General features: G+C 42.2%; 1 protein-coding gene across 7 annotated transcripts in view; it reads left to right on the top strand.

Moving 5' to 3' along the window:
- The window catches only part of sh3tc2 (SH3 domain and tetratricopeptide repeats 2), a 94,271-nt gene that overhangs the window by 23,347 nt on the left and 43,006 nt on the right, over window positions 1-27,918 (top strand). For all 7 annotated transcript variants that reach the window (XM_048603909.1, XM_048603912.1, XM_048603913.1 and 4 more), the window contains exons 3-7: window positions 14,535-14,645; window positions 15,289-15,387; window positions 17,070-17,197; window positions 21,577-21,682; window positions 25,279-25,422. In XM_048603909.1, the coding sequence (XP_048459866.1) occupies window positions 14,535-14,645; window positions 15,289-15,387; window positions 17,070-17,197; window positions 21,577-21,682; window positions 25,279-25,422 (588 nt within the window). The remainder of the gene's footprint in view (window positions 1-14,534; window positions 14,646-15,288; window positions 15,388-17,069; window positions 17,198-21,576; window positions 21,683-25,278; window positions 25,423-27,918) is intronic.

Here is a 27,918-nt window from a genome sequence, read left to right on the forward strand (position 1 = left end):
GTGTGTAGAATCAGTTCACAGTCATTTATTTACTGGAACATTGGAGGTGTTTGTTAATTATCTCCAGCATTGCCAGTCTGATGGTAATTATCTTTCATAATCTCTCCATTTAGTGCATTGGGTGTGATTTACTGCTATTATCAGCAGTAGTATATAATTTTACATTGTGACCTCATACCTCGAAGTTGCCGCACCTACTTTAAGCCAGTTAGTTCTCTTTTCCAAAAAGCAAGTTCTCCAAAGACTTTTCCTTCAGGTGTGGAAGCAAGTAATGTGAAAAATAAACTTGGCAATTGACAACAAACTCTGAAAAATTTACAACTGGATGCTTTATTTTCACTTGATGACGGAAGTATGTTTTTGAGGAATCTTTTGATTTATCATCCCATCCATTAAATATACTACTGAGAGTACAGTAACACTTTTTTTAAACAAGTCAAATTCCATTCTCTGTGTTCAAACATTGCGGAAGAATACGTAATTATAAAACCTCAGTATCAAACTATCGTCTTTCATTCAAAACAAACTGTGTTCTCTCCGTTTGACCTCTTAATTTCATAGAAGTTTCAATTAAAGTATATATAAGATAATTAACATGATATTTCGTAACCCTGTAAGATAAAGGCAGTTGTTGTGTAATTGTAGTTTTCAATGTTGTATAATAAGCTGATGTTTCCATAGTTTCTACTGGCTACAAGTTGGTTTTAGTTCCACATTGCTCAGAAACCAAAGGTAAATTAACATTTCCTTGAAAGACATTCTTGTAAAACAAAGGAGTGGCATTCTGTGATAACAAGATGTAGAGCTGGATGAACACAGCAGGCCAAGCAGCATCATAGGAGCAGGAAGGCTGACATTTCGGGCCTAGACCCTTCATCAGAAATGGGGGAGGGGAAGGGGGTTCTGAAATAAATAGGGAGAGAGGGGGAGGCGGATAGAAGATGGATAGAGAAGAAGATAGGTGGACAGGAAACAGACAGGTCAAAGAGGCGGGGATGGAGCCAGTAAAGGTGAGTGTAGGTGGGGAGGTAGGGAGGGGATAGGTCAGTCCAGGGAGGACGGACAGGTCAAGGGGGCGGGATGAGGTTAGTAGGTAGGAGATGTGGATGGGGCTTGAGGTGGGAGGAGGGGTAGGTGGGAGGGAGGCGGGGACAAGCTGGGCTGGTTTTGGGATGCGGTAGGGGGAGGGGAGATTTTGAAGCTTGTGAAATCCACATTGATACCATTGGGCTGCAGGTTTCCCAAGCGGAATATGAGTTGCTGCTCCTGCAACCTTCGGGTGGCATCGTTGTGGCACTGCAAGAGGCCCAGGATGGACATGTCGTCTGAGGAATGGGAGGGGGAGTTGAACTGGTTCGCGACTGGGAGGTGCAGTTGTTTATTGCGAACTGGGCGTAGGTGTTCTGCAAAGCGGTCCCCAAGCCTCTGCTTGGTTTCCCCGATGTAGAGGAGGCCACAACGGGTACAGCGGATGCAGTATACCACATTAGCAGATGTGCAGGTGAACATCTGCTTGATGTGGAAAGTCTTCTTGGGGCCTGGGATGGGGGTGAGGGAGGAGGTGTGGGGGCAGGTGTAGCACTTCCTGCGGTTGCAGGGAAAAGTGCTGGGTGTGGTGGGGCTGGAGGGGAGTGTGGAGCGGACAAGGGAGTCACGGAGAGAGTGGTCCCTCCGGAAAGCAGATAAGAGTGGGGAGGGAAAAATGTCTTTGGTGGTGGGGTCGGATTGCAGATGGCGGAAGTGTCGGAGGATGATGCGTTGGATCCGGAGGTTGGTGGAGTGGTATGTGAGGACGAGGGGGATTCTTTTTTGGTTATTATTGCGGGGACGGGGTGTGAGGGATGAGTTGCGGGAAATGCGGGAGATACGGTCGAGGGCGTTCTCAACCACTGAGGGGTGGAAGTTGTGGTCCTTGAAAAACGAGGACATCTGAGATGTACGGGAGTGGAATGCCTCATCCTAGGAGCAGATGCGGCGGAGGCGAAGGAATTGGGAATAGGGGATGGCATTTTTGCAGGAAGGTGGGTGGGAGCAGGTGTATTCTAGGTAGCTGTGGGAGTCGGTGGGCTTGAAATGGATATCGGTTTCTAGGTGGTTACGCGAGATGGAGACAGAGAGGTCCAGGAAGGTGAGAGAGGTGTAAGAGATGGTCCAGGTGAACTTAAGGTTGGGGTGGAAGGTGTTGGTGAAGTGGTTAAACTGTTCGAGCTCCTCGTGGGAGCACGAGGCGGCGCTGATACAGTCATCAATGTAACGGAGGAAGAGGTGGGGTTTAGGGCCAGTGTAGGTACGGAAGAGGGATTGTTCCACGTAACCTACAAAGAGGCAGGCATAGCTTGGGCCCATGCGGGTACCCATGGCCACCCCCTTTGTCTGTAGGAAGTGGGAGGAATTGAAAGAGAAGTTGTTGAAGGTGAGGACGAGTTCGGCTAAGCGGATGAGGGTGTCAGTGGAGGGGAACTGGTCGGGCCTGCGGGACAGGAAGAAGCGGAGGGCCTTTAGGCCGTCTGTATGGGGAATGCAGGTCTATAGGGACTGGATGTCCATGGTAAAGATGAGGTGTTGTGGACCGGGGAATTGGAAGTTTTGGAGGAGGTGGAGGACATGGGTGGTGTCACGGACGTAGGTAGGGAGTTCCTGGATCAAGGGGGAGAAAATGGAGTCGAGATAGGTGGAGATAAGTTCGGTGGGGTAGGAGCAGGCGGAGACAATGGGTCAGGTTTATGGATTTTGGGAAGGAGATAGAAGCGGGCGGTGTGGGGTTGGGGAACGATGAGGTTGGAGGCCGTGGGTGGGAGGTCACCTGAGGTGGCATTCTGTGTTAGTCTCTGATAAGCCTGTGACACGTAGAGCAATTCCCAAGTGGCTGTAGAATGTGAGTTTAAAAGACTAGAGAATGAGAATGACATGAAGGCATCATGCAATGATTTAATGTTTGAGATCTCAATCCAGTCAACTGAGGTAATCTGAATGCTATCCTTTCATTAGTTATTGTTATGAAGCTACCCTCATTTCTTAGGCTTGGTTTGTGTTTCTTGTCAGTTGTCTGATATTGTTCTTATAAGTATTTTAAGCTTGACCAGTTGAAGGTTTTATTTTAATAATTTTCGCATTATTGCAACAATTCTCATGATTTGGACCTTGTTTGGAGCTATATAATTTCGGATCAGCTCAGAGAGAACTGACCTCAAAATACCAACCATGGCCAGCTCAGTCTTTCCATGAATAAACATTTGGCAATTTTTTTCTTGGTTGGAGACAGAGGAAAGCCCAGTATTGCTTTCATTATGGTGACAAATTTCATTTTATATCATGCTTCTATGTATTAGAAAATAAATGAAAAGATTGAAAGTATTGTTATGAAGGCACTGCCTCCTAAACAATGATGTGATTTTTACAAAATTATTTTCTAGCTTTAAGGAAAAGCCTCAGATGTCTCTCACTCCCATTCCTAGTTAACCTTGAGAGGTTTCTTTTTCTTTCAATTGCTGTCTACGTTTTGGATGATGCTGGTATTCCGTAAATGGTGTTAGGTAAGGAATTTTGTGGGATCAACTCTGAAATAACAATGGTGTGGTGAAAATTGACAACATCAGAAATTTGAATGAGCTGCAGGAGAATTTACAGACCTTTGAATGTCTGAAGGAGTTTGCTGAACTTTCCCTTGCTCGATGTAGTCATTAGCTGTGATTTATGTGGCACAAGTGTTACTTACCAATTATCAGCCTGGATGTTCTTCAAGTTTTGCTGTAAGCTGATATGAATTGTTTAATTATCTGGGGAGTAGTGAATGGAGCAGAATATTGTGTAACCATTAGTGTGAGGCTGCACTCCTGAAATGATCATCAGTGAGCAGGTCATTGAGGAGTACATGTCCCTATTACTGATTCATTCACATATGAATGGGAGTAGTTGATAAGATAATAATTTTCAAGGTAATATTTATTATATTCTTGTAGATTTGATGCATCTGATCATCTTTCACGCTGTAGATTTGATACGAGTATCCTAACTGTAGTGTTTCAGGGAGTGGTTGGCTCTCATACATCGGTCTTCAATTCTGTAAATGTGACACTATCAGGGCTTGTGTTATGTCAAGTGTATCCAGGTTCTTCACTAGATCATCTGTGGATTTCACTAATTTAACCAAATGAGATGAACATGTTTTGGCTGAAGAAACTTGTAAATAATTTAGCGTTATGAGCTGAGATTTGTATTGATTCAAGTTGGAGATATTCTCTTTCTCCTGATAGTTTCTAATTGTCCATCATTATTTTTGGAACTTTTCACAGATCCATTGGTTGTGGGAACATTTGACCTTGTCTATAAGCTTATACTTTTAATATTCAGCATAGAAGTAACACCTTACTTTTTTTTGTTGCTAATATAATGTTGGGCTAATATAATGTAACCTGCTGAGGTATTTTTCTAAGAATGAGGGGAATCTCATAGAATTTTATAGTTTCTAACAGGATTAGATAGGGTGGATGCAGAAGTCATGTTTTGAATAACCAGTGAGTCCAGAACCAGGGGCCACAGCACGAAGATAAAGGCAAGCCTTTTAGGACAGAGATGAGGATGAATTTCTATCAGACAGTGGTGACCCTGTGGAATTCTTTGCCGCAGGAAACTGATAAGGTCAACACATCGAAAGTTTTCAAGAAAGATAAAGATATAGTTCATAAGCTAAAGGGATGAAAGGATATAGGGAGAAAGCAGGAGCAGGGTACTGAGTTGAATGATCAGCCATGATCATATTGAATGGTGGATCAAGCTCAAATGACCAAATGGCCTACTCCTGCTCCTTTATTACATGTTTCTATGTAAACATTCTTTAATTCTGGAGATGTCCTAGAGGATTGAAGAAACTACCATTGTACAAAAAGGGAGGAAGATAATAACAAGGGTAACTACAGGCCTCCATTACCTTTAGCACCTGACATTGGGAAAAATGTTTAAGTGTATTATAAAAGATAAGAACAGAACATTTGGAAATGCATAATAAAATCAAGGAGAGTCAGCATAGCTCCATTAAGTGGAAGTCATGCCTGACAAATCTATTAGAATTCTTTGAATAGGTAACATGCCGGTGAGAGAAAGAGGAACCAGTAAACATAATACATTTGAATTTCTAGAAGAATGTTTGACAAGGTGCTACATGTTACACTATTAATAAAGGCAAGAGCCCATGATATTGGGTGTAGTATATTAGCAGGCATAGAGGATTGACTAAATATTAAAAGACAGAGAGTTGGGATAAAGGGGTATTTTCGGGATGTCAGCCTGTCACTAGAGGACTACCACAGTGGTTAGTGGTAGAGCCACAACTACTTACAAAATATATTCATGTCTTGGATGAGGAAATTGAATGTGCTATCACCAAGCTTGTAAAAAGACACAAAAACAGGTGGGAAGACAAGAGGTGAGGATGACACATTGAGTCTACAGACTGATATGGACAGGTTAAGTGAAAACTTGGCAGATGAAATATAATGTGGAGAAATGTAAGGTTATGCACTTTGGCAGGAAGAATAGAGGAGCTGAAAATTATTTAGAATGGAGAGAGACTGTACAAAGCATAGAGAGATCCTGGGATACTCGTGCATGAATTCAAAAAGGCTAACATCCAAGTTCAACAAGTAATAGGAAAGGCAATTAGACTGTTAGCCTTATTTCAAAGGGAATGGAGATTAAAAAACAGGGAAATCCTGCTAATATTATCTAAGGCACTAGATAGATCACACCTAGAATATTGTGATCATGTCCCCTTTTCATCTAAGGAAACATATACCTTGGAGTTGGGAGAATTATCAGTGGGTTGAAGATGGGTATGAGCGATTTTCTGATAAGGAGAGGTTGAACATATTGGGTCTGAATTTTATAAGAATGAGGGGCAAACTGACTGAAACAGACGAAGATCCTGAGGGGGTTAAACAGGATAGATGTGGAGAGGATCCCCTTGTGGGAGTATATAGGACCAGAAACCATAATTTTGGAGTAGACGGCTGTCCATTTAAGACAGAGATGAGAAAATATTTCTTCTTTCAGTGGGGTAATGAATCTGTGGAATTCTTATCATAGAGGGTTTTAGAGGCTGTTAGAGGTATGTTAGGAATATTTCAAGGTTGAAGTAGACAGATATTTAAACAGTAAAGGAACCAAGGGTTATGGGGAAAAGGCAGGAAAGTGGAGTTGAGGATTATCAGATCAGCCATGATCTCATTGACCTGACTTGTTTGGTCAAGTGGCAGCCTTCTGCTCCAGTATATCATGGTCTTATGACTCTTCCTGATATGTAAACTTTGAAGAAGAGTCATATTAGGGTCAAAACATTAATTTGGAGAGAGAAGCAAAGATGTTGCCAGACCTGCTGAGTTTTTCTAGCACTTTGTTTTTATTTTTGATCTCCAGTAATTGCAGCACTTTGCATTTATTTAGAGTCACAATAAGTCAACTTGGTGTACAACTTACAGGCAGGTATTATTTCCCAGGCACCTTCTGTCCTTCTTCTTCCAAATGGTAGTGGTCAAGTATTAGAAAGGGCTGTTGAAGGAGGTTTGCAGAGTTGTTGTAGTGAATTTTGTAGATGGTATTCACTGTAGCAATGCTACACCAGCGATGGAGGGAGCGAGCATTTAAAGTGGTGGATGGGATGCAAATCAAATAGGCTGCTTATTCCTGGATTGTGTTGTGCTTTTGTTGAGTTTTGTTGGAGTCAGACTCATCCAAGTAAGTGGAGAACATTTCATTGCGCTCCTAACTTGTGTCTTGTAGGCGGTGGACAGGCTGTGGGGAATTGGGAGATGAGTGACTTGTCACAGAATTCCCAGTTTCTGGCTTTTATTGTAGACGTAGATATTATCTGACTTATCCAGTTAAGTTTGCCATCATCAGTGACTCACAGGAAGTTCATAGTGAGAGGTTTGAAGATGACCGTGCTGTTGAATGTTAAGGGAAGATGGTTGATCCTGTCTTGCTAGAGTAACCTGTTGTTATTTCTGTTTTCCACATTGAATCCAGGAATTTGATTTTACAGTGCTCATTGTCTGCTGTCTGTCAGTCTGTGTGTCTCTCTCTCTCTCTGTGTCTCTCTCACTCTCACACACACACGCAGACACACACACAGACAAGAGCTGATAACTGTGTTGTCCTACCACAGGAAGCATGGCCATAGTTGGGATGACAGGCAGATGAGCATAGGTGAGTTAAGTGTTGCAGTCTGTAGGTGGAAGAGGTCAGTTGCTGGGTAAAATGAAGAGCCACAAATTTGGAGCAGGCACCTCTGAAGGAGCCAGGAGCCAACAAATGAGCCACCCTTTCTTGACATCAACAACAGCAGCTAAACCTCCTGGGCATGGGTTTTATCCTGCAATGGGTATACTACTGATGGTGGTGGGGCCAGGCTCCTCACTGCCATCCCGTATCCCATCTGCTATAGAATTTCAGAGATGTCAGCAGGTGGCTCGCTGGTGGGAAGGTGACTGGCTAGATTTTATGTGCACCCCCCTACCCCCCCCCCCCCCCCCCCCCCCCCCCAACCCCAACCATGCTTTTGCCTTTACAACCCAATGGGGGAGTGTAAACTCCAGCCCCAGGATTTGTCTACATACTGTGTAGGCATCTTTCCAGGCATTGAAAGATGTGTGCATGGTGAGGAAGTTGAGAAACCTTGAGAGGCCCATTCAGAGCTCTTGATATTGAGAGTAGCAGGTCCCATTTTCCAATAAAATGATGGGTGGCAAGACAGGTTTCTCACTATTGAGAGGCAAGAGGCTTATTTGCATTCATTAGCATAGAACTTCCACAGTGTGGAAGCAGGACTTTTGGCCAATCAAGTCCACACCAACTCTGCAAATAGCATCCCACCCAGACCCACACCTATCCCTTAACCCTGCATTTCCCATGGCCAATCCACCTAACCTGCACATCATTGGACTCTGGGAGGAAATTGCAGCACCCAGAGGAAAGCCACGCAGACACAGGGAAGGTGTAAAAACTCCACACAGTCGACCGAGGGTGGAATTGAACTTGAGTCCATGGTGCTGTGAGGCAGCAGAGCTAACCAGCTGAGCCACTGAGCATATATTAGCATTCCATTATTACCTAATTCCCAACATAAAAGTTAGAGTAGTTACTTGGCGACTACAGCTTACCGCTTGCTGCTCCAGACCTCCGCCCTGGACACTAGTCACTAACATCTCAGGGCATTGACCACGCACCTCCGCCCACACCCCCCAACCCCCCACCATTCACTGATCTTGGCATCAGGCATATACTACTCTCACTGAATTGTCAATGCAGACCTCCGATCCACTTGCAAGATGGTTCAGCACATGCTAAACTTTGGAGTGTAGTGCTGTCATTCATTGGAATGCTATACCCAGGCTACGTTTTGAGCAGGGACAGGCACTCTCTGGACTGGGCTAAATCTCAGGGATCCGTGCTTGCTCTCTTAGCAATAAATGCTGTTATGACTGCTTGAATGCTCGTGGCATCCTTACCTTACTTGCATTGCCTTTTAATTTTTCTCCCTCAGCCAGAGCTAACAGACTTAGTGTTTCTGTTTGTCTTGTCTTTAAGTGCAGGCACAAAGCCAGGTAGCTTGTCAACAGTCATCAGTCAAGGAGTGGATAAATTGCTGTAGGACACTGTATTACACCAATCTCATACCTGCACCATGTGTCAGCAGTGTACACACACTGCATGTGCTTCAAGTAAATGGCCATGTCTCAAAGTATAAGGAGATTAGTCCTCAGTCAAGTTAAGGGAGACACCCTCCAGTCAGGGAATCCCAGCACAGTAAGTCAAAGGCAACCTACAATACCAGTCCAGTGACTTGGTCATGGTCAATTGTCTGCCTAGGTGGTTGTGTTCAGGGAATCCATACCTCTTTCTTCAAGGAGATGGACCACGGTCTGTTCAATCAGTCCAGAGAGTCACAAGAAGTCAGTCTTTGATCTGCACAGAGAGCATTCAGGGGTCTGAACAGTTATCAATCAAGGCTGTCTGTCAAAGTCTGTCAAGGGCCATAGTCCGTCCTGGGGCTTTATCCAATAAAAGTCAAGGGTGGAGTTATCAAGGGCCACTGCTATAGGAGGAAGCTGGGGAACTCACCTGTGGGGATTAGAGGTGGCATTTTGGGATGCAGAGGGGTTAACAGGTATGAAGTAGGTAACTTAACACATAAGGTGACGGATGATAGATCATGGCAGGGAAAGCGGTGATGTAGGTTGTTTTGGGGGTGGGGGTGCTGTGTGGCATTGACAATCAGCAGTACCTTGATTCAATGGTGGGGGAATAGCAGTGCATCATTATATCTAGCATGTTCAGTCAATATGCCAGTGGCTAAGAAGGTCAAGAGGGGAGATGATCAGTTAAACAGATGGGTTCGATGGGAATGTGGGGAAACTCAAACCCAATGATTTTGACGGAGAGGGTTACCAAAAAGGGAATACATACATTTGGGGGTTCACAGGGGGTAAAATGTTGAGCCTGAGACTTACTGCATGAAGAGTGACTGCTGTTTCCTTTCATCATGATGCAATAACAAGTGTGCAATGGAGTTGAATGTAGCTGCCACAACTATTGGACAGGGTGGATAAATTTCATCCTGTGAGGGAGGGTGCTGCATTTTCAGTTGATCAAAGGCCCTTCAAAGGGCAATAACATTACTCAGATATCCATACAGTTCAGATAAAAGACACACCTGTGAGCAGTACATGCTGAATGAGAACCTTGAGCATTAACCTACTGTGTGCAGTCAAGTCCTGCCCCCAAACACTTGTGATCACATTATGCAGCATCAGGAATTAATTTCTTTAATATTCAAGCAATGTGTTGTGGCGTGGAAAGATTGACCCTAGTTGCCAAAGTAGCAAACACCTTCTAAATTTCCATAACCTGCACACAGTGCAGAAGCTGCTCATTTTACAATTTGGTCCATAGAAACTCATGTAACACTGCAGATGGCTAGCCTCTGTATCTTCAGTCTTATAGTTGCAGCTAGACAGACATTCACTCACAGCTGATGACGAATATATATTAACAAAAGTGACAACATATTTACAACAAAGTGTGCCCTGTGTGGTCTTAGAAAGTTTTCTTCCTTTCCATCTAAAGACATCTCAGTGCAGTCCCAGTGTCTGCAGCTTGGATGAAGGAAATTTGTCCTACACTGAAACCCGTTGGCTTTGGAGATTTTGTTGGGTGACCCTGGACCATTTGTGTCCAGAGAGCCCAGCCAACCTCAGCTCGAAATTTACACAACTGACAGTGGCAGGGAGGGTGGAGGTGGAAGGCCTGACCATTTCTGGGGAGTCCTGAGAGCAGACTTTTTCAGCGACTCTATATGATTCCTCCTCCAGCTGGGTGCCTACTGACAATGTCATACCCCCTTGTGAAGAAGGGGCATCTGGAGTAAGGCCTGGGTTCCTTGTCTTTCTGAAACAACAAGTGCTGGAGAAACTCAGCAGGTCTGGCAGCATCTGTACAGAGAAAAACAGAGTTAACCTCTTGAATCCAGTGACCCTTTGTTCTGATGAATTCCTGGGCTCAAGAGGTTAACTCTATTTTTGTCTCCACAGATGATGCCAGACTTGCTGAGTTTCTCCAGCATTTGCTGTTTCAGATTCCAACGTCTGCAGTTCTTTGTTTTAAAGCCTTGTCTTTCTGTTGCCTTGCTGTTCATAGAATCCTACAGTGTAGAAGCAGGCCATTTGGCCCATCAATTCCACACTAACCTTCCAAACAGCATCTCATCCAGACCGACCCCTCTGCCCTGTCTCCATAACCCTGCATTTCCCATGGCTAATTCACCTAACCTACACATCTCTGGACTCTATGGGCAACTTCCCATGGCTAATTCAACCAACCTGCAAATCTTTGGATTGTACGAGGAAACGAGAGCACCCAGAGGAAACCCATGCAGATATGGCAAAATTGTGCAAACTCCACACAGACAGTCACCCTGGAATTGAACTCAGGTCCCTGGTGCTGTGAGGCAATACTGCTAACCACTGAGCCACCATGCTGCCCTGCTGATGCTGAGCACCAAAGCCTAGAATGATGGAGCACAGATCAGTTTGTTTATCTAGCAGGTGCAGATTCCTGTCTCGGCAGACTCCAGCCTGTCCATGGAAGCAGCCAGATGCTTGCATGCCTGAGGCAGCAGTGTAGCAATAATATAGGTTGCAGGACTACAGCAATGTGTCAGTTTACCTAGTACCTCTGACAAACCTGCCAACTGCTCCTGTTTCTGCTTGTGCATTTGTGTGAAGCTGTTAATTGCTGACATCATGGGGTTCTCTCCTGCCTGGGGTTGAGTTGGTACCTGGTCTCCGAGCATGGGTGTCAGTGACCAGAAGTCGTTATTCCTCAGTCAGCTGCAGTGATGTGGCAGTAATGTGTTCACCAGGTTGTCTCCCAAGGTTCTAATGTAGCTAAAATACAGAGCAAAGTGTTAGTATCTGAGTTAGTGGACGCTGCAGGGGCTCTCTCTGAGAGGTCTGTGGCTTCAGCCTCCGAGATGAAGGACAGAATATTTTGTGTAACTGTCCCTCTTGACCAGCGAAGACTTATGCAGGCTGCACTCATTGCTGGAGGAGATGCAAGAAAGAATGAATTGTGAAAAGGAGTAGAAGTTCAGGAATAGTAAGAATACATTCTTGGGGCAGCAATGGGAGAGTGATAGAAATGGGCAATGCTTCTTACTTGGTTGTTGGGATATGGATGTTTTGAGATCACCATATGGGTTGTTGGGTTCCTCACTATCCAGGACCTGGATCCTCTTGCCATCCGTGTCAGGAAACCCACCAGCTATTTTTGCTCTTTCCACCCTATTGTGTGCTGTTGTCTCCCCGAACGGGATGGTGGGAGGGAATGAGTGAGATCAAAATGGCTGTCATGACGGTATTGCTAGTGCAGGTGGGGGAAAGGTGATGAGGTACCCCAGATGAGTGAGTAGGAAGCGTAAAGTGTTTATAGGATTAGTAAGGTGGGAGAGTTGGTGTGGATGAGAGTGCATGAGGAATGACGTAATATACAAGACTGAGCGCGATAGACCATGAGTCTTGGTAGCATAGAGAAGATGGTGGCATTTACTCTCGCAGAGCAGGGAAGGTTATTTGTCTTCTTCCTGAATTGTTGGGCATTTCTCCAGATGACACTGCACTGAACCAGTGGCAACCTCGGACCAGGCTGGCAGGATGTGGTTTTGTGGTCTTCTCTGCTGGTCCTGTGGACGAAGACAACTCTTCTTTGTACCAACACATGCACCAGGGCCTCGATGTTCCTGCACACAAAACAGGAGACCAGTTCTCCCTTGTGTGATATGTTCCGGTAAATGGCACAAACCATGCTGCACAGCCCCTGAACTGGTGCATACCTTTGTTTTAAATATGGTACCAGCTCAAGAAATGCCAGGATATCCTGCAATGCCGAGTACTTCTACTGACAGTGAGTGGGAGAAGACAATGACTGGAACTCCATAGTGTATATGTAATGAGGTGAGTTTGGGAGGATAGTGTGAGAGACATGCTAGGCCTCATGGAGAGAAAGTTTCCATTAAACCCAGAAATTACGCATAACTGATTTGTGGTAAAATTCAACCCATTTTATGGTGAACAAAGAGTACAGAATATGTCAGAAATGACATCTTGTAATGACACGAATTTTTAAGATGTATCTTCCAGCTCTTTATTAGTTGTGATTCTCATTGCAGGATTCACATGCAAAGCATCTGCTCATCTTTTCCTTCTTCAGATGCAGTGTAAGATTTTGAGTATCTCTATCAAATCTCCCTAATCTGTTCTAATGTGAACAAACTCATTTTTTCAAACATATTCATATAATTAAAGACTCTAATTCATGGTATCATCCTGATAGCTGGCTCTGTTCCCCCTCCAAGCTTTTAACATCCATTCTAAAATGTATTTTCCAGAATTAGACACAATCCTCCAGCTGAGGTGTGTCCAGTGTGACTTCCTTGATTTTGTAAATGTTTGGATTTCTGTTTTATTATAGGAGATAGCCTCCAACCTAAATCTCTTTGTCTTTCTTACATTGTCCTTCAGTTCTCCCCTGTGGATTGTTTTTAATATGATGATGCTGGGATTTCGGATGGGTGAGAGCAAATGAGGGAAGATGTGCTTCAGTGAAAGTCAGAGACCATGATTCTTGGTGGAAAATGGATACAGTGTTGATGGAGTGAGTGGGAATTATCAGAGAAAAGATGACATTTATGCTCGTGGAGTTGAGGTCATTGAAGCAGAAGACTTCTTTTTTTAATTGTTACAGTAGAAAATACCTAAAATAGTAATGTTTAGGCTTGCAAATCATAAATAATACTTTGAGTAATGGAAAGATGTCTGTGACTTTAGAACAAATCATAACATGTCTATCGGCTAAGCATCAGTTTTGTCAAGTTTCTTGAAAGGTTTCTCACTGCATAGCTGAGTGAGATCTCTGTTGTATCTTACCAAACTCAACTCATTTACTACCTACCCCACCCCTAAGGCATATCTCCTCACCCAATTATCCCACATTATTTCAGAACAACATGTCACTAGCAGGAAATCCTGGAATTGATTGGCATCCTTGGCACTATCTTTAACATGCTGTTGTGCACCCAGATAAGCACTAGTAGTCCCAACCTGACTTTGGACATGGCAGGGAAGTAGAAATTGGCGTTCCCCTTTGCGGCTTGGACCTGGAGGTCCTGCTGGATGGGATGGTGTAGACGCTGAACATCGTCTTTCCCCAGGACCAGCAGAAGAGATCATGAGAGCAGCTTATTGCCAGCCCAATGCTAGGTTGCCCACTGAGTCAGTACAGTTTCAGCCTTGTAGAGGAACAGTATTGTGGTAAGAAGACCAATTACCCTCTCCACCCTGCCAACATAAGTGTGACTATCTTCTTTCCAATACCTCACTCTATCTCTGCTCCTGTATCCACCTTCCATAAAAGCTCAAGCTTGACCACTCTCACTATGGCCTTCAACATTATCCGTCATTCGCCCTCACCCACCCAAACCCCAGAAAGCATCAATCCTGCATGCACTGTGCACATGGACAACTCCTCACCTGCACCAACAGAAATAGTCATGCCATTACTTTCATCTCCTGACATCTGTCATTCTAGAAGGAAAACAGCCCATAGCAAGACAGAAAACATAAAGACAGGTGGTGGGCTACCCAATATTCGGCTCATTATGCCTTACGAGGGTAGGATCCTGGCTCTGACCACCCCAATTGGCTGACTGACCGTGTGCAAGCCCCAAGACTAACATTGGAGGTTGTCCTTGGCTTACTTGCTAATGCCTTTCTCACCAGCCATTAGAATGCATGACTATAATATAGTTGATTCAATTCGAACAATCCTGTTATTACAGTTAGTTTCACTCAAATTGAGAATGCAATGTGTGTGCAATCACGGAAACACCACTCAAATATGATTTATGCTCTATACTTCAGTGGAAAGCCATCTTTAGTCTCTGTTATGAATAGCTTATAATTCTGGCTTATTTTATTTCATTACAGGGAAACAGTCACCTTTTGTATCACTTAGCTCTTCAGGTTACTGCTCCGAACTGCAGAGGCTGTCTGTTAAATCACATGCAGAATCTACACATGGAGATAAAATGGAAACAGGTAAAACCAGATACAAAAACCTGTGCACAAATTCTATTACATGATTGCTAGATGCATGTCTACCCTCCTAAATATGATATTAAATATATGAATTCATTTTAAAACATTGGTTACATTTGTAATCCATTCCATTTGGTGACCTAAGCTTGTCTATCCATCCTTGGAAATCCTTTTCATCTTCATGTTTATTTTTCACTGAGAAAGGTGAGTTTGTTTTTACCACAGCTAAGGCCAGCGCACCAGACAGAATGCCAATCCCTGGAAAAGAAGGCAATCTTGTTGTTTAAAATGGACCTGCCCTCATGATTGTGTTTACAGCATTGTGAAACTAAATTCTAGATCGGATTGCACCATTTTAAAAATTCTGACCACTGATTACTTGCCTATTAAGTTCTAATTATTGTCGTTTCCGTTTATTAGCTGAGGTCTGATGCAACCAAGCACAGGCCTACCCCTTAGCAGCACTTTGCACCAGAAAATTAGTGGAGAAATACAACCAGCAAGACTGAATCATGATGCCGGTGGCCAATGCAGGGCTTCGGATTTCTATCAGCTGGGAGGCCTCTAAGCTTCTATCTCTTTCTAGTTGTAATAAATGATAAAGTAATTCATTTTGATAAATTAATACTAAGCTCCATTTTAGATAAGTGGGAGCATCAGTCTGAATCACAGTCATTGGGCATCAACACAGGTTGTGGAGAACATTCTCTGGGATCACCTGTGGAACAAGAATTTCCCAAAGGTAAGATACTTGTATAACATAACTCTGTTTCCACGGACAATATCTCCAATATTATGGTAGAACTGCAACAGAAGGAAGTTCAATACTGATGAAGTCAGAGTAAGGTCATAATCTGAGTCATAATTGCTCACACAATATCCCCTTTGAAACACCTTTGCACAAAGCGGAAGTCACGTCGCAAGACCTAACAAAGGCCTTCAGGCAATTATGAAAGTGATGGAGATCAGTATAATAACTCATTCCATATAATTACTCCTTAGAATGTTTAAGCTCAGAAAAACCTCCAAGCCGCACTCTCCATAGTTATGCCCAACACTGATTATGTTTTCAGTCACTGGGAAGTCAGTTGCAGATGACTCTAAAAGTTTCCACATGTTGATTATAGTTCTCTTCCATGCTGATGCATGACTCCACAGATAGGAACAAAAGAGTGCCTTTTAAGGTCTTAAGCCGAATTCACTGTTTAGCTAACTTGTGCTGGCATGCTACCACCTTGATGTCCCTTCCTGCTTTTACCTAGCAAATACCTTTCAATCTTAGTAAAGAAAATTTCAACTGACTCAGCATCCACAGCCTTTTGTGTGAATTAATGTGATGTTCCAACTCAATATTTAAATATATCTTAAACCCCAAGTATGTCCACATAAATAGAATACTCAAAATACAAAGTATGGTAGCTATTTGGTTCAGAAAGCCAAGAGTGCAATTCAGATATTGGAAATTTAAAGAGCAAATAATAAATGAAGGCCAAATGCGCACCAAATCCAACTGCTGCCAATAAATATGGGCCATATTGGTAGTTTATGATTAAGTTTACTCATAAACTCACTTTTTTCCTGTTATAATACAATACGTTCTGTTTGAACTGCTGCAGCCTTCATGCAAGGGCATGTATGTTAAGCTTCGAAAGAATAGCTTCAGGGAAGTACTTAGCATACAACATCAGTCATTGCTTAATGGGGGAGGGCACATTTTTTGTTACATACATAACTGACACAGATACTTGGACTAATTAAATCCTGGCAAGCCTTACTTTGGCAAGCTTCTTGACATGAATCTATTTTCCCACCTGCTCTATCTTTTAGCTGTTTTAGACATGAGTTTATTCTGTCTAGCTGCTCTCTTTAGTTCTCCAAAAAGAGTGTGCAGTGAGACCCCCAAAATTCTCTTCCTTTACTTCTTAGTAGAAAAAATTCTAAAACACCTGAAAATGAATGTCCTCTATATTGTTAGTAAGCCATCAGCAAAAGTTGGTACAGGAAAAAATGTCTTCATTTCTCTTCGAATGACATGTTGTCTAATCAGCAGAAATGAATCATGAACAATGAAATGCACTCTCACTGCCACTTGGATTAATCAGAATATTATGCAGTTCAACATGAAAAAGAAATTACAGCAGCAGATTTTTTACTTATTATTTCATGGGATCTTGAGTATTTTTGGCAAGACCAACATTAGTCCCTAATACCCTTGGAAAAGTAATGGCAAGTCACCTCCTTGAACAGCTACAATCCAGTGAACATCAGCAATTTAAATGGTAAAACAAAAAAAAGTTGCATATACCTAAAATATTTAAGAGTTGTACTTATTTTAAAATTGATGTACTTCATCAGTATAATCTGAATAGTGCAGAATAGTGCTAAGAAAGCCATCCTATACTGAAATAATTTGTTTTTTTTCAGACGTGACGTTGTCATATTGTGTTATAAGACAAAAATCTCGAGTTTGCGATTCTGAGCTTCAGGAGAGCGCAAGAAGGAGACTGTGCATTCTAGAAAGTGAAAACAAGGATATTGTAGCATTGTTTAATGTAAGCCAATTGCCCGTATTTGAATCTTGTTGATTTTGAATTTCTCCAACCAAATTTCTGCCTCGCCCATAACACTAACAAAACGCATGGAGAATCTTATCGTGATTGTAACCTTGCAGTAAAATCCATCCTCAATCTCTCTCCAAATTCAACATAACTAATCTCCTTCAAACCTTTTGTTTTGTTCAGCTGCTCTCTGGCCTGCCGTTGCTCTGACTATTCAATCATAGCTGGAACATCTTCAGCACTGGCTTATCTTGAATTTCCCTAGTATCCACTTTTGACCATCTCCCATTCCTCACCTACATAATACGATTGGAGAACTCAGCCACCAACATCAGGTCCCTTTCCAATATGTACTGATAACAACCAGCTCTACCCCTCCACCGCACTGATTGACCTTTCTGTTCTATTTGAGTTGTTGTGACTCAATCAACACTGGGTATTCATGATCCTTCAGCAAAATAGTAGGAAGTCTGAAGTAATCAAATTTGACCCCTTCCCTGAATTCCACAGCATGGAACCAGCTCTACCTTCTTTCCAATTGCTATCTCAAGTGTACATATGTTGTTCAAAATCTCAGCATTCTGCGTGACCATGTACTTATTGGCTATCTCCACAATACTCAATATTGTAAAGACTACCTGCTTCCAGCTTTATAACATCATGCATTTCTTCTCCAATCTCAGCTTATTTGTGCATCCATGTCTTTAAAATCTCGATGAGATTATCCTACAGTGCTTCCAGTTAGTTTCCATTCTTCAGTGTGATAATATTATGCTCAAGGCAAAAACCCACCCTTACATTATTTCATGTTGATCCAGTATGTCCATTACCTCTGGCCTTGTTTGCTTATATTGACTTTTGGTGCCTAATGTTTCAACCCTCTGATATTTGTATTTACATACCTCCATTGCATTTTTTTTATTTACTCATTGGGACATCTGTGGTGGTGGCTGGGCCAGCATTTATTGTCTGAACCTAATTGTCCTTGAGAAGATGGTGGCAAGCCACCTTCTTGACCCACTTCAGTCAATGTGCTGTAGGTAGACCCACAATGCCGTTCGGGATGGAATTCCAGTATTTTGACCCAATAAGAGCGAAGGGACGCTGCTATATTTCCAAGTGTGTTTCGAGGGGATCTTGCAGGCAGTGGTGTTCCCATGTATCTGCTCCTCTTATCCTTCTAGATGGAAGTAATCATGCTGTCTAAGAATTTCTGTGGTGCTTCTTGTGGATAGTACATACTGCTAGTATTGAACATGGGTGGTGGAGGGAGTGGATGCTTGTGGATGTGGTGTCAGTCAAGCAGGCTGCTTTGTCCTGTATGGTGTCAAACTTCTTGAGTGTTGATGGAGTTGCACTTATCCAGGCAAGTGAGCAGTATTCCATCACACTTCTGACTTGTGGATGGTGGACAGGTTTTGCGAAGTCAGGAGGTGAGTTACTTGCTGCAGTAGTCCTAGCCTCTGACCTGCTGTTGTAGTCACTGTGAGTCCATTTGAGTTTCTGGTCAATAGTAACACCAGGATGTTGATAGTGGAGGATTCAGTGATGGTAATGTCATTGAGTGTCAAGGGGCTGTGTTTGGATGGTTTCTTATTGGCGATGGACACTACCTGGCATTTGAATGGTGAGAATGTTACTTGCCACTTGTCAGCCCAAGCCTGGATATTGTCTAGATCTTGTTGCATTTGAACATGGACTGCTCTAGTGTCTGAGGAGTTGTGAAAGCTGTCAAATGTTTTGCAATCATTAGCCAACATTTCCACTTCTGATCTTATGGAGGGAAGGTCATTGAAGCAGCTGAAGATGATTGGGGCTAGGACAGCACCATGAGGAACTCCTGCAGAGATGTCCTGGAGCTGAGATGACTGACCTCCAACAGCCATCCTCCTATGTGCCAGGTATGACTCCAACCACTAAAGAGTTTGCCCCCTGATTCTCATTGATTCCAGTTTTGCTAGGGCTCCCTGATGCCACACTGGTTGAATTTGGCCTTGGTGTCAAGGGTTCACCTCTGGGATTCAGCTCTTGTGTCCATGTTTGAACCAAAGGTGTAATGACGTCAGGATCTGAGTGACTCTGATGAAACCCAAACTGGCCATTGCTGAGCAGGTGCTGCTTGATGGCACTGTTAATGACACCTTCAATCTCTTTACTGATGATCGAGAGGAGAGTTTTTGGGCAATAATCTGTCAGGTTGGATTTGTCCTGCCTTTTGTGCATGACATACCTGGGTGATTTTCCATATTATCAGGTTGATGCCTGCGTATTGGAAGAGGTTGGCTAGGGGAGCAGCAAGTTCTGGAGCACAAGTCTTCAGCACTGTTGTCAGAATGTTGTCATTGGCTCATAGCCTTTGCGATAGGTAGTGTCACCAACTGTTTCTTGAAATCAAATGGAGTGAATTGGATTGGTGGGAGACTGGCATCTGTGATGTTTTGGACCACTTGAGGAAGCTGAGATGAATCATCCACTTGGCATTTATGGGTCAAGATTGCTGTGAATGCTTCGGCCTTGTATTTTTGCACTGACGTGTTGGTCAATTCTACCACTGAGGATGGGGATAGTTGCGGACCCTCTTCCTCCAATGAGTTGTTCAATTGGCCTTGTGCCTCCTTATCCCTATGATGCAATGCAAAACACCCAACATGTGAATTCTCCATTCATCTATCTGTGGTCTTTTAGGCATCCCTTCTTCCATTGTTCCCACCGAGGGGGAATTGGAAGCAGGGAGTACTATGCATTCACAACCAGAGACCCACACATGGAGATATTCAGAGGGTAAATATCCATCCCTTCACTTCTTTACTAAGGCTTTCCTTAAAACCAAAATTTTGATTAAGCTTTTAGCCACCTCCCCTAATACCTCCTCGGCTTTACCATTTCATGTTGTTCTTATATCTATAAGGTGCTTCTGGACATTATTCAGCATTGCTATTTGTCAAATCATCCGCAGATATCACAGCAGTTTAAAATAAATAAAACTCGTTTCTTAAGATAATTTCTTATGTTGGAATGTGTATTCATTGAGAGAAGTCTAGGGAGGGAATTCTAGAGCTTAGAACCTAGGCAACTGTACAATGGCCGTGAGCGTGGAGCAAATAAAACTGAAATGCTTGAAATGCCAATATAGAGGAGCACAGAAAATCTCAGAGGGTTGGGACTGGAGAGATAAGAGATGGTGAGAAAAAGACCAGGAATGGATTTGAAAGCAAAAATGAGAACTTGAAAATTGAGGCACTAATTAATTAGGGCCAAATGTGGTTCAGCAAGGATGGGCACGTCTGTGAATTGGTTGTGTTAAAGACATGGATGGCAGTATTCAGATAGCCTTAAGGGTAAAATCTGGTCAGCAAATTGTGATAGTCAATAGTCAAGAGGCAACAGATACATAGATGAGAAGTTCAGCAGCAGATGAACTAAGACAGGATTGAGTCAATTATGTCATAATTGACTGGAAGGTGGAAATAGATGGCCTCAGTGAAAGTATAGACATAGAATTGGACAAATACTTCAAAGGGATTGTGACCACAGAAACTGGTAGTATTGATTGGAAAACCAAAAACAGTCATTCAACACTCCCTTTAAAAAATATTGTCCCTCATACCATCTCATAAAACTTTCGGTCAATTATAGGAAGTAAAAGTCCCATTGAGGAAACCTTTAATCCTCTTCACATCTCTTAACCTTATTCAAATAAGCATAGATATTTGGGTGAAAAAAACTCCTCATCAAAGAAAAGTCAGTTGTTTAAAATATTTCAGTCACACAAGGTAAATGTTACAAATTCCTTTTGCACTAGAGAGTAAACTAACCACAGCCATGCTGAGTCTTAACCATTCTTGGAGGGGCCAACTGACAAACCAGATGCATGATGATGTGTTCAGCCTCTTCCTGTTGGTATAGTTGATACAATACTGAGGGAGCTAGAGGGGGCATGGAAGCAAGAAAGAGATATTGGAGATATGAGACGCATGAGGCCATATGAGGGCATAGGAGTTATGGGGTGGTGGGCATAATGGTGAGGGAGTGATGAGGGCTAGAGGTCCTAATAACTATGAATTGAAATGCGTTAGTGTGCCAGTAAATGGAGGCTGGTCTTCTAACCTGCCAGTTTCGCCATTCACCCAACTCCATTGTCACTTGAAGTCTGCTCCATGCCCTCCTCTCTAACACAACAATGGGGTTGATGCGCTCCACCAGGAAGGAATTTCCCTGTTCTCACCTCTTCTTTTTTAAGAAAAAGCCCCTTTCTATGGAATTACTGGCATTCCTGGGGGAGAATACAGAAGTCCATAGTTTGCACTCACCAAATATCCTCCAACCACACCTAAATTTTTAAAATACCTTATTTTGCTGTTTGAATTTTTCAGGAATTGTCAGCAAGACTATTATCCATTCTCGCAGAAAAGGATCGCTTTATTCTCACCTTTAAAACTGTGGAAGAAATATGGAAATTTACAACTTATCTTTCCCTAGGTATGGAGATGAATTATATTAGATGTGTCATTGACAGCTAACTTTTACAACAATCATTAATTTTTAGAATATCCATTAAATAGTGACATGCCATAAAGAACAAATGTGAGTAAACTGGTGATGGAAGTAAAGCTCAAAAATGAAATATTCTCTTCCATTTCAGTAATAGTTCCTTGGGTTTTCTTTAATTTCAAGCATTTACTACTGTAGCGTCACATATATATCATTACATTGTCATTTTCTATAATTGTACTAGTAAAGTATAAAGAGGCCAGCAAGCTACTATTGAACTAAATAATAAACTTATATGAAGTTTTTTATGAAGTTTTTGAAGTTTCAGTTTGCCTTATAGTAGTTTGTTAGTTTAATTTTCTTGCAACTCACTAACGCGTGGTGCGGTGGCTCAGTAGTTAGCGTTGCTTCCTCTCAGCACCAAGGACCCAGGTTCAATTCCAGCCTTGGGTGACTGTCTGTATGGAGTTTGCACACTCTCCCTGTGCCTGTGTGGGTTTCCTCCAGGTGCTCCAGTTTCCTCCCACAGTCCAAAGATGTGCAAGGTAGGTGAATTGGCCATGCTAAATTGCTCATTGTGCCCAGGGATGTTTAGGTTAGGTGGGTTCGACATGGGGAATGGGTCTGGGTGGGATGCTCTTCGGAGGGGCAGTGTGGACTTGTTGGGCCAAAAGGCCTGTTTCCACACTGTAGGGATTCTATGATCCTTAAGGCAGTTGAAAGTCATGAGATTAACATCATTATCAGGTTTGCTGTAACTTTTTGGTCTTAGTGTGGTTGTCAGTGGTGATAGTGTGTTAGAATACTCAGGGACTATAAGTTACTGTGGCAACATATACTTTTACAAGTGTTTTGTACTCTGGAGCTTTGGATAGTGAAAATAGGGGCCCCAAACTTCTTTTCATCTCATAGCTGACAAGGAGTTTCTCCTGCTCTTACCATTTACCAAAGACCTATGTTGGAACAACTTGCAAACTGACAACATGTTTGCCCATGTTATGAATGCAATTTCCTTTGCTATCAAGTCCTGAGGTGGAACTCAGTGGTTCTCATTTGGATTGGAATCTGTGATAGCAAAAACATGAATCCATTTCCTCTGTAGTTTAAAGAATGTTGTACAATGTCACCTCTCTCCCAATTATGTGAATTTATTTGGGAGGGTTTTTTGCAGCATGCTGTTAACAAGACTAAAAAAAATTGGTAATGTGGAATCAAACTACTCGACTCCAACTCCCAACTATATTTTATATAAAACAGCACATTTTCTTTTCAGAATAGTATCGTTGCTTAGTGTTAAAATTATTACAAATTGCACAGTGTTTTATATAAGTCATCTTTACCTTCAGTTTTACAATACTACAGCCCTCCATTCTGTAAACCTCATCAGTGAGTGAGTTTGCTGGGGGGACGTGCATATCCAGTTTAATGGTTAGAAGGATGGACAGTCCTGTGTTTTTTAATTTGTCATGTGTCTCTGGACAGTGAGGTAAACTTGGAAAATCACTCTAGTGTTTTGGATTTTGCAGGGATGTATCAAGTATCCTGTTTTGAAATTTACACCAAAATATGCATTATTCTTTGTTTACCCAACACTAGACTGTTTATGCAAGTTGCTGTCAAAGCAACACAGTCTTTCACCACCATTGTAACATTATTAATCCTGTTGGACCTTCAGTCAAGTCGTTAATTGACAATTAATGGGAGGGCAGAAGAATATGTGAAGGTTAGATTAAAATTCTGTCTACTGAAAGGTGAAAGTCCTCAAATATTTACGTAACCATTGTTTTCCATTCCTTCAAATTCCTTCTGTTCAAATCCTGCCTGATCTAATGAGCATTACCAGCTCCTTCCGTACTAATTTCCAGCATTTCTCGTGAATGACAGTTTTAAGAACAGCCTTCAACTCCGAAGATTTCAGTAGTTAGGAAAATTAGAACTTTTTTCTTTATTTGGACATAAAAGTCAGGAAGGTGATGTCATTATTTGCCAGAGTGTTTCTGGCTTGCGGAATTTCAATTCATCCTCCTACAATAATCCTGCTGTCTGAGGGGGGAGAAGCTGACAGAACTGTCCATTCAGTAGACCAGGCATCATCTGTTGAGAAAACAAACTAGTTAAAACCATTTTGACAGGGACTGTGCCTGAAATATAAATAGTCTGGGGAAGTTTCCAGATCCACGTTTGAGCTTGCAGGAAACTAGTTGATTTAATCAGAGGAGTATGCAAATACTGCTACAATTACTCTGTTATATATTTGCTATTTTCCATTTCCTCATTCTGTCTCAAGTTACTTACTTGGTTGTTTTCTTGTATCTGTTTCTCTCACTTTCCTTCTGTGCTCCCTATTCTGTCAGTTTTATTTAATTTCTTCTCTCCTTTTTGTTTTCTTTTGGTTTTTCTATTATTTGCTGACACACTCTCATACACAGTTAATTATTGGATGATTTGTATCACAAACACATGTGGATCCTTACGTTTCAGGTAACACCCAGTAAACTTTGTTTATAATGTTGATACAGATAGGCCTGAAGATTATGGTGCTATCCCAGTACAGTCTCTGCTCATTTGACCCTTTTTGATTATTGGGCTGCAGACCAGTTTGTTTCAGAGTTGTGCATGTGTGGCAGACTTACCTGTCCACTTTTCTGGATATGGTGGTATATTCAGATTGCAACTTATTGGTGTTTATATTACAGTTGAGTCTAAATATGTGGTTCTTTATCGCAGATGGGAAATAAAACTTTTATTGTGGCTAATTCTTTATCTCAAGGATGTCTAATGTTTTGCAAATGTAAGTGTACCAACCAGTGAACGCCTGTACTTTAATACTGCAATTCATGCTCAATTTTGCAGCAAATGTGAGTACAGTTGCACAGAGATAAAGCAGGGAGGTGGAAAAAAACAGTCAGTGACTTCTGCCAGAAAATGTATTCATTGTAGACAGACATTGTGGACTGGCTTGTACATAACTGTAATTTGCTACAAGGAGAAGAGATTTCTATGATGCACAATTTAAGATCACAGAGGAAACATTGCCGTTGGTATCAATTAATAGACGGTGTTTAGCTGTGCCTCAGGATAAACTAATGCCTTCACAAGAAGGAGGAACATAACTAGCTGACTACTCACATTTTGCTTGTGTAGTATACTGTCATTTTTTTTCACAGAAACAAAGTCCAAAGATGTGCAGGTTAGGTGGATTGGCCATGCTAAATTGCCCATAGCTTCCAGGGATGTGTAGTCTAGGTGGATTAGCCATGGGAAATGCAGGGTTACAAGGATAGGGTCGGGGATGGGATGCTGTTTGGGGAGATCGGTGTGAACTTGATGGGCTGGATGGCCTGTTTCCACACTGTGGGGATTCTGTGATTCTACGAATTGCGCAGGCACTGGAAATCTGCTGAAAGATCACTGTCCTGAAACATGACTCTCATGACATATCTCTCTCTGCAGATGCTGCCACACTTGCTGAATATTTCCAGCATTTGTTTTGCTTCTATTACACTTGTTATAACAAGAGTATGGACATCAAGTGACAAGAACCCCAGCTTTTAACCCCATTGTTAATATTTTCTTTCACATAGGATTTGTTGGACGATGTTTGGAGAATTTGTTGTTCGATCAACATTTCTGGTTGAATGTTTCTCTTGTGGAAGATGTAAAGATTCAAGTTGAAGTGAATGAAGCTGATTTGTCAATGATGTATTTGGATCTTCTATTACAGGAAGGTAAGATGATGAAAGGTGACAGTATCAGACCAGGAATGCAGACTGATTCGTAAAGTTAGATATGCACATGTCTGGTAAATTCGATTTCAGAGCCATTGTCCTAACATTTTTGGATCTCTTTCTGTATTTTATCATTTGGGGTTTTCAGGTGAATTGTATGTTCACAATGCAGACATGCATTTGCAAGCCATTTCCAAGAGCATGGAGGCACAGAATTAACTGATCCACTGCATGTCAGGTTGTCCCAAGATTGAAGTAAGCCTTTCTGAAAAAGCATTCTCCACAATTGTAAAGTCATGTTGACAACAATTTTGTTTTCAATTATAATTTTGTACAAGTAAACATTGCTTCTAAAAGTAATAAGACCAATGTCTATTCCATTAGGGAAGCCTGGTATTGAATAAGTTTATCAGAGGGAATAAGAGATACAGTTTTTTTTTGCAGCTTAAGTAAGGGGATATTCAGTAAAATGACATTCCCAGAGTCGTCAAAGCTCATGACAACTTAACTATAAAAATTGTCATTATATCGTGATACCACACGCTGTAATAAATTTGACTTATTACTTCTTACAGTGCTTTACTGTGGTGAGTAGAAAATGTCAGCTGTTCAGTTTGTTTATCACAAAGCAAATATATTAAATACAATTCACTTAGAGTACAAAAGCAAAGAGAGATATCTGTCTTTACCTACTTGAAAGGTTCCAGCTACCAACCTATTGTGTGGAAATAATTGGCCTGTGTTCAGTACCCCTGCCCGATGTAAAAACAGTGGCAGCTATCTGACTATGGCATTGTATTGTTTGTCACTCCATTTGGTGCTGTGACTGTTGAATAGGGTCCTGAGGTAAGCAGTCAGAGTACCCACCTGTTTCATGTTGAAATGACTCAATACTGTACAGCTAAGATGTCTGTAGGTCCCCAACTGCACTTTTCAGGTATAAATGGGTAATCTGCACATTCTTTTCCCACTTTGCATTGGCAATGAGCAACTTAAATAAGTCTTTGGGCATAATTCAGTAGAACAGCTCCTAGGCTTCATCCTGCTGCAAGGTTATGTGAATCTCTCTGTGATCGTATTCCATTCAGCTAGATGAGTAAATTAATTCCAGAGATCAAAATGGCTGGCCTCAGGCTTGGAATTGAATAATGGGGTGATGGAAGATTTGCTCTACATGTTGATTACCTGTGGGGCTGAAATCACATCCACTCAGTGTATTCTGTCACCTATTTACCATCTCCCTCACCACCCCAGGCAAACAGACAAGATACACACGCGTGTGCACACACATGCATGTGCCTTGTTTTCTGTCAGAAAGGGATATGAAGCATGTCAGATAGCTGGTCAACCTCCTGCCTACCTACTCTAACCTGTTTCCTGTTATGCAGGGTGGGGTGAATAAGTGAAAATTAAGGTCCTCATTGAGGTCACCCATTGTTTTAAACAAAAAGGTGGCCAGTGGCAAGACTGCCAACAGAGTGCAAAGGACAGGATTAAGACTGCTTTTGTGAAGAGGTTGGAGAGAAGTGGGGCACATCAATCACAGTGTCTGCGTTGGGGTCATCATATGCAACATGCCACTTCTCCCTTTTTATTGTTCCCCATCCAACTTTCAAAAGAGATCCCTCCCACATTCCCTGCTCTTCACCCTTCCTTTAAGCTGTCCATTTGCATTCCATCCGAAGAGCCTAGGACTTTTCCAACCATTGTACTTCTTTGTGGAGTTGCTTGCAGTCCATGCAGCATCCAGTGCTAGATTATTAGTGGTGTTTGAACTGCTACACCTCTGGTCAATCAGATTGGCTGGCAGCCTTGATGGTGGAACTTCCAGGCCCTTGAAGGATTGAAGTTCAACCCTTAACTTGTTTTCACTTCCTCCACCAACACTCCCAACCCCCAATCACCCAACACCACCACAACTGGCACCACTAAGCATATTATTGCCATGGCCAGGCCTTTTTAAAAGTTGGTCTGTTCAAAACTGACTTTTCATCTAAGGGTGCAAGCAGAACACACCTGCCCACCATCTTCCCCTACCCCTAAATTCCAGAGCCAAGTCCGAGTATGCTAAGCAGAAATGTTTAGAGAGAAAAATTAAGAATTTACGCTAAATTACATAGTCACATTTATGTGAATTTGTGATGAATTTCTTTTTTTCCATTTGATCAGTATAGACATGAGCAATTTATGAATTAATTTAGTGGACTAGTTTAATTGTGAAAACTGGGCAACATGGACAGGTTGGGCTGAAGAGCCTGTTTCCATGTTGTAGACCGCTATGACTCTAATTGTAGCGTTCAGGGAAACACGTTTACCAATCATTGATAGGTAGTCATGATCAAACCCGCCTAGCAACAAGGCTGGGCTTGATGTGTCTTTACTGGAACAGTTACTGTGTCACTGAAGAGTAGTTCAAAAGTGACAGGCAGTTGAGAACAGACTAGAAAATAGTGTGTGTGTGTGTGTGTGTGTGTGTGTGTGTGTGTGTGTGTGTGT

The sequence above is a fragment of the Rhincodon typus genome, chromosome 12 (genome assembly GCF_021869965.1).
Source record: "Rhincodon typus isolate 14 chromosome 12, sRhiTyp1.1, whole genome shotgun sequence".
Lineage (NCBI taxonomy): Eukaryota > Metazoa > Chordata > Chondrichthyes > Orectolobiformes > Rhincodontidae > Rhincodon > Rhincodon typus.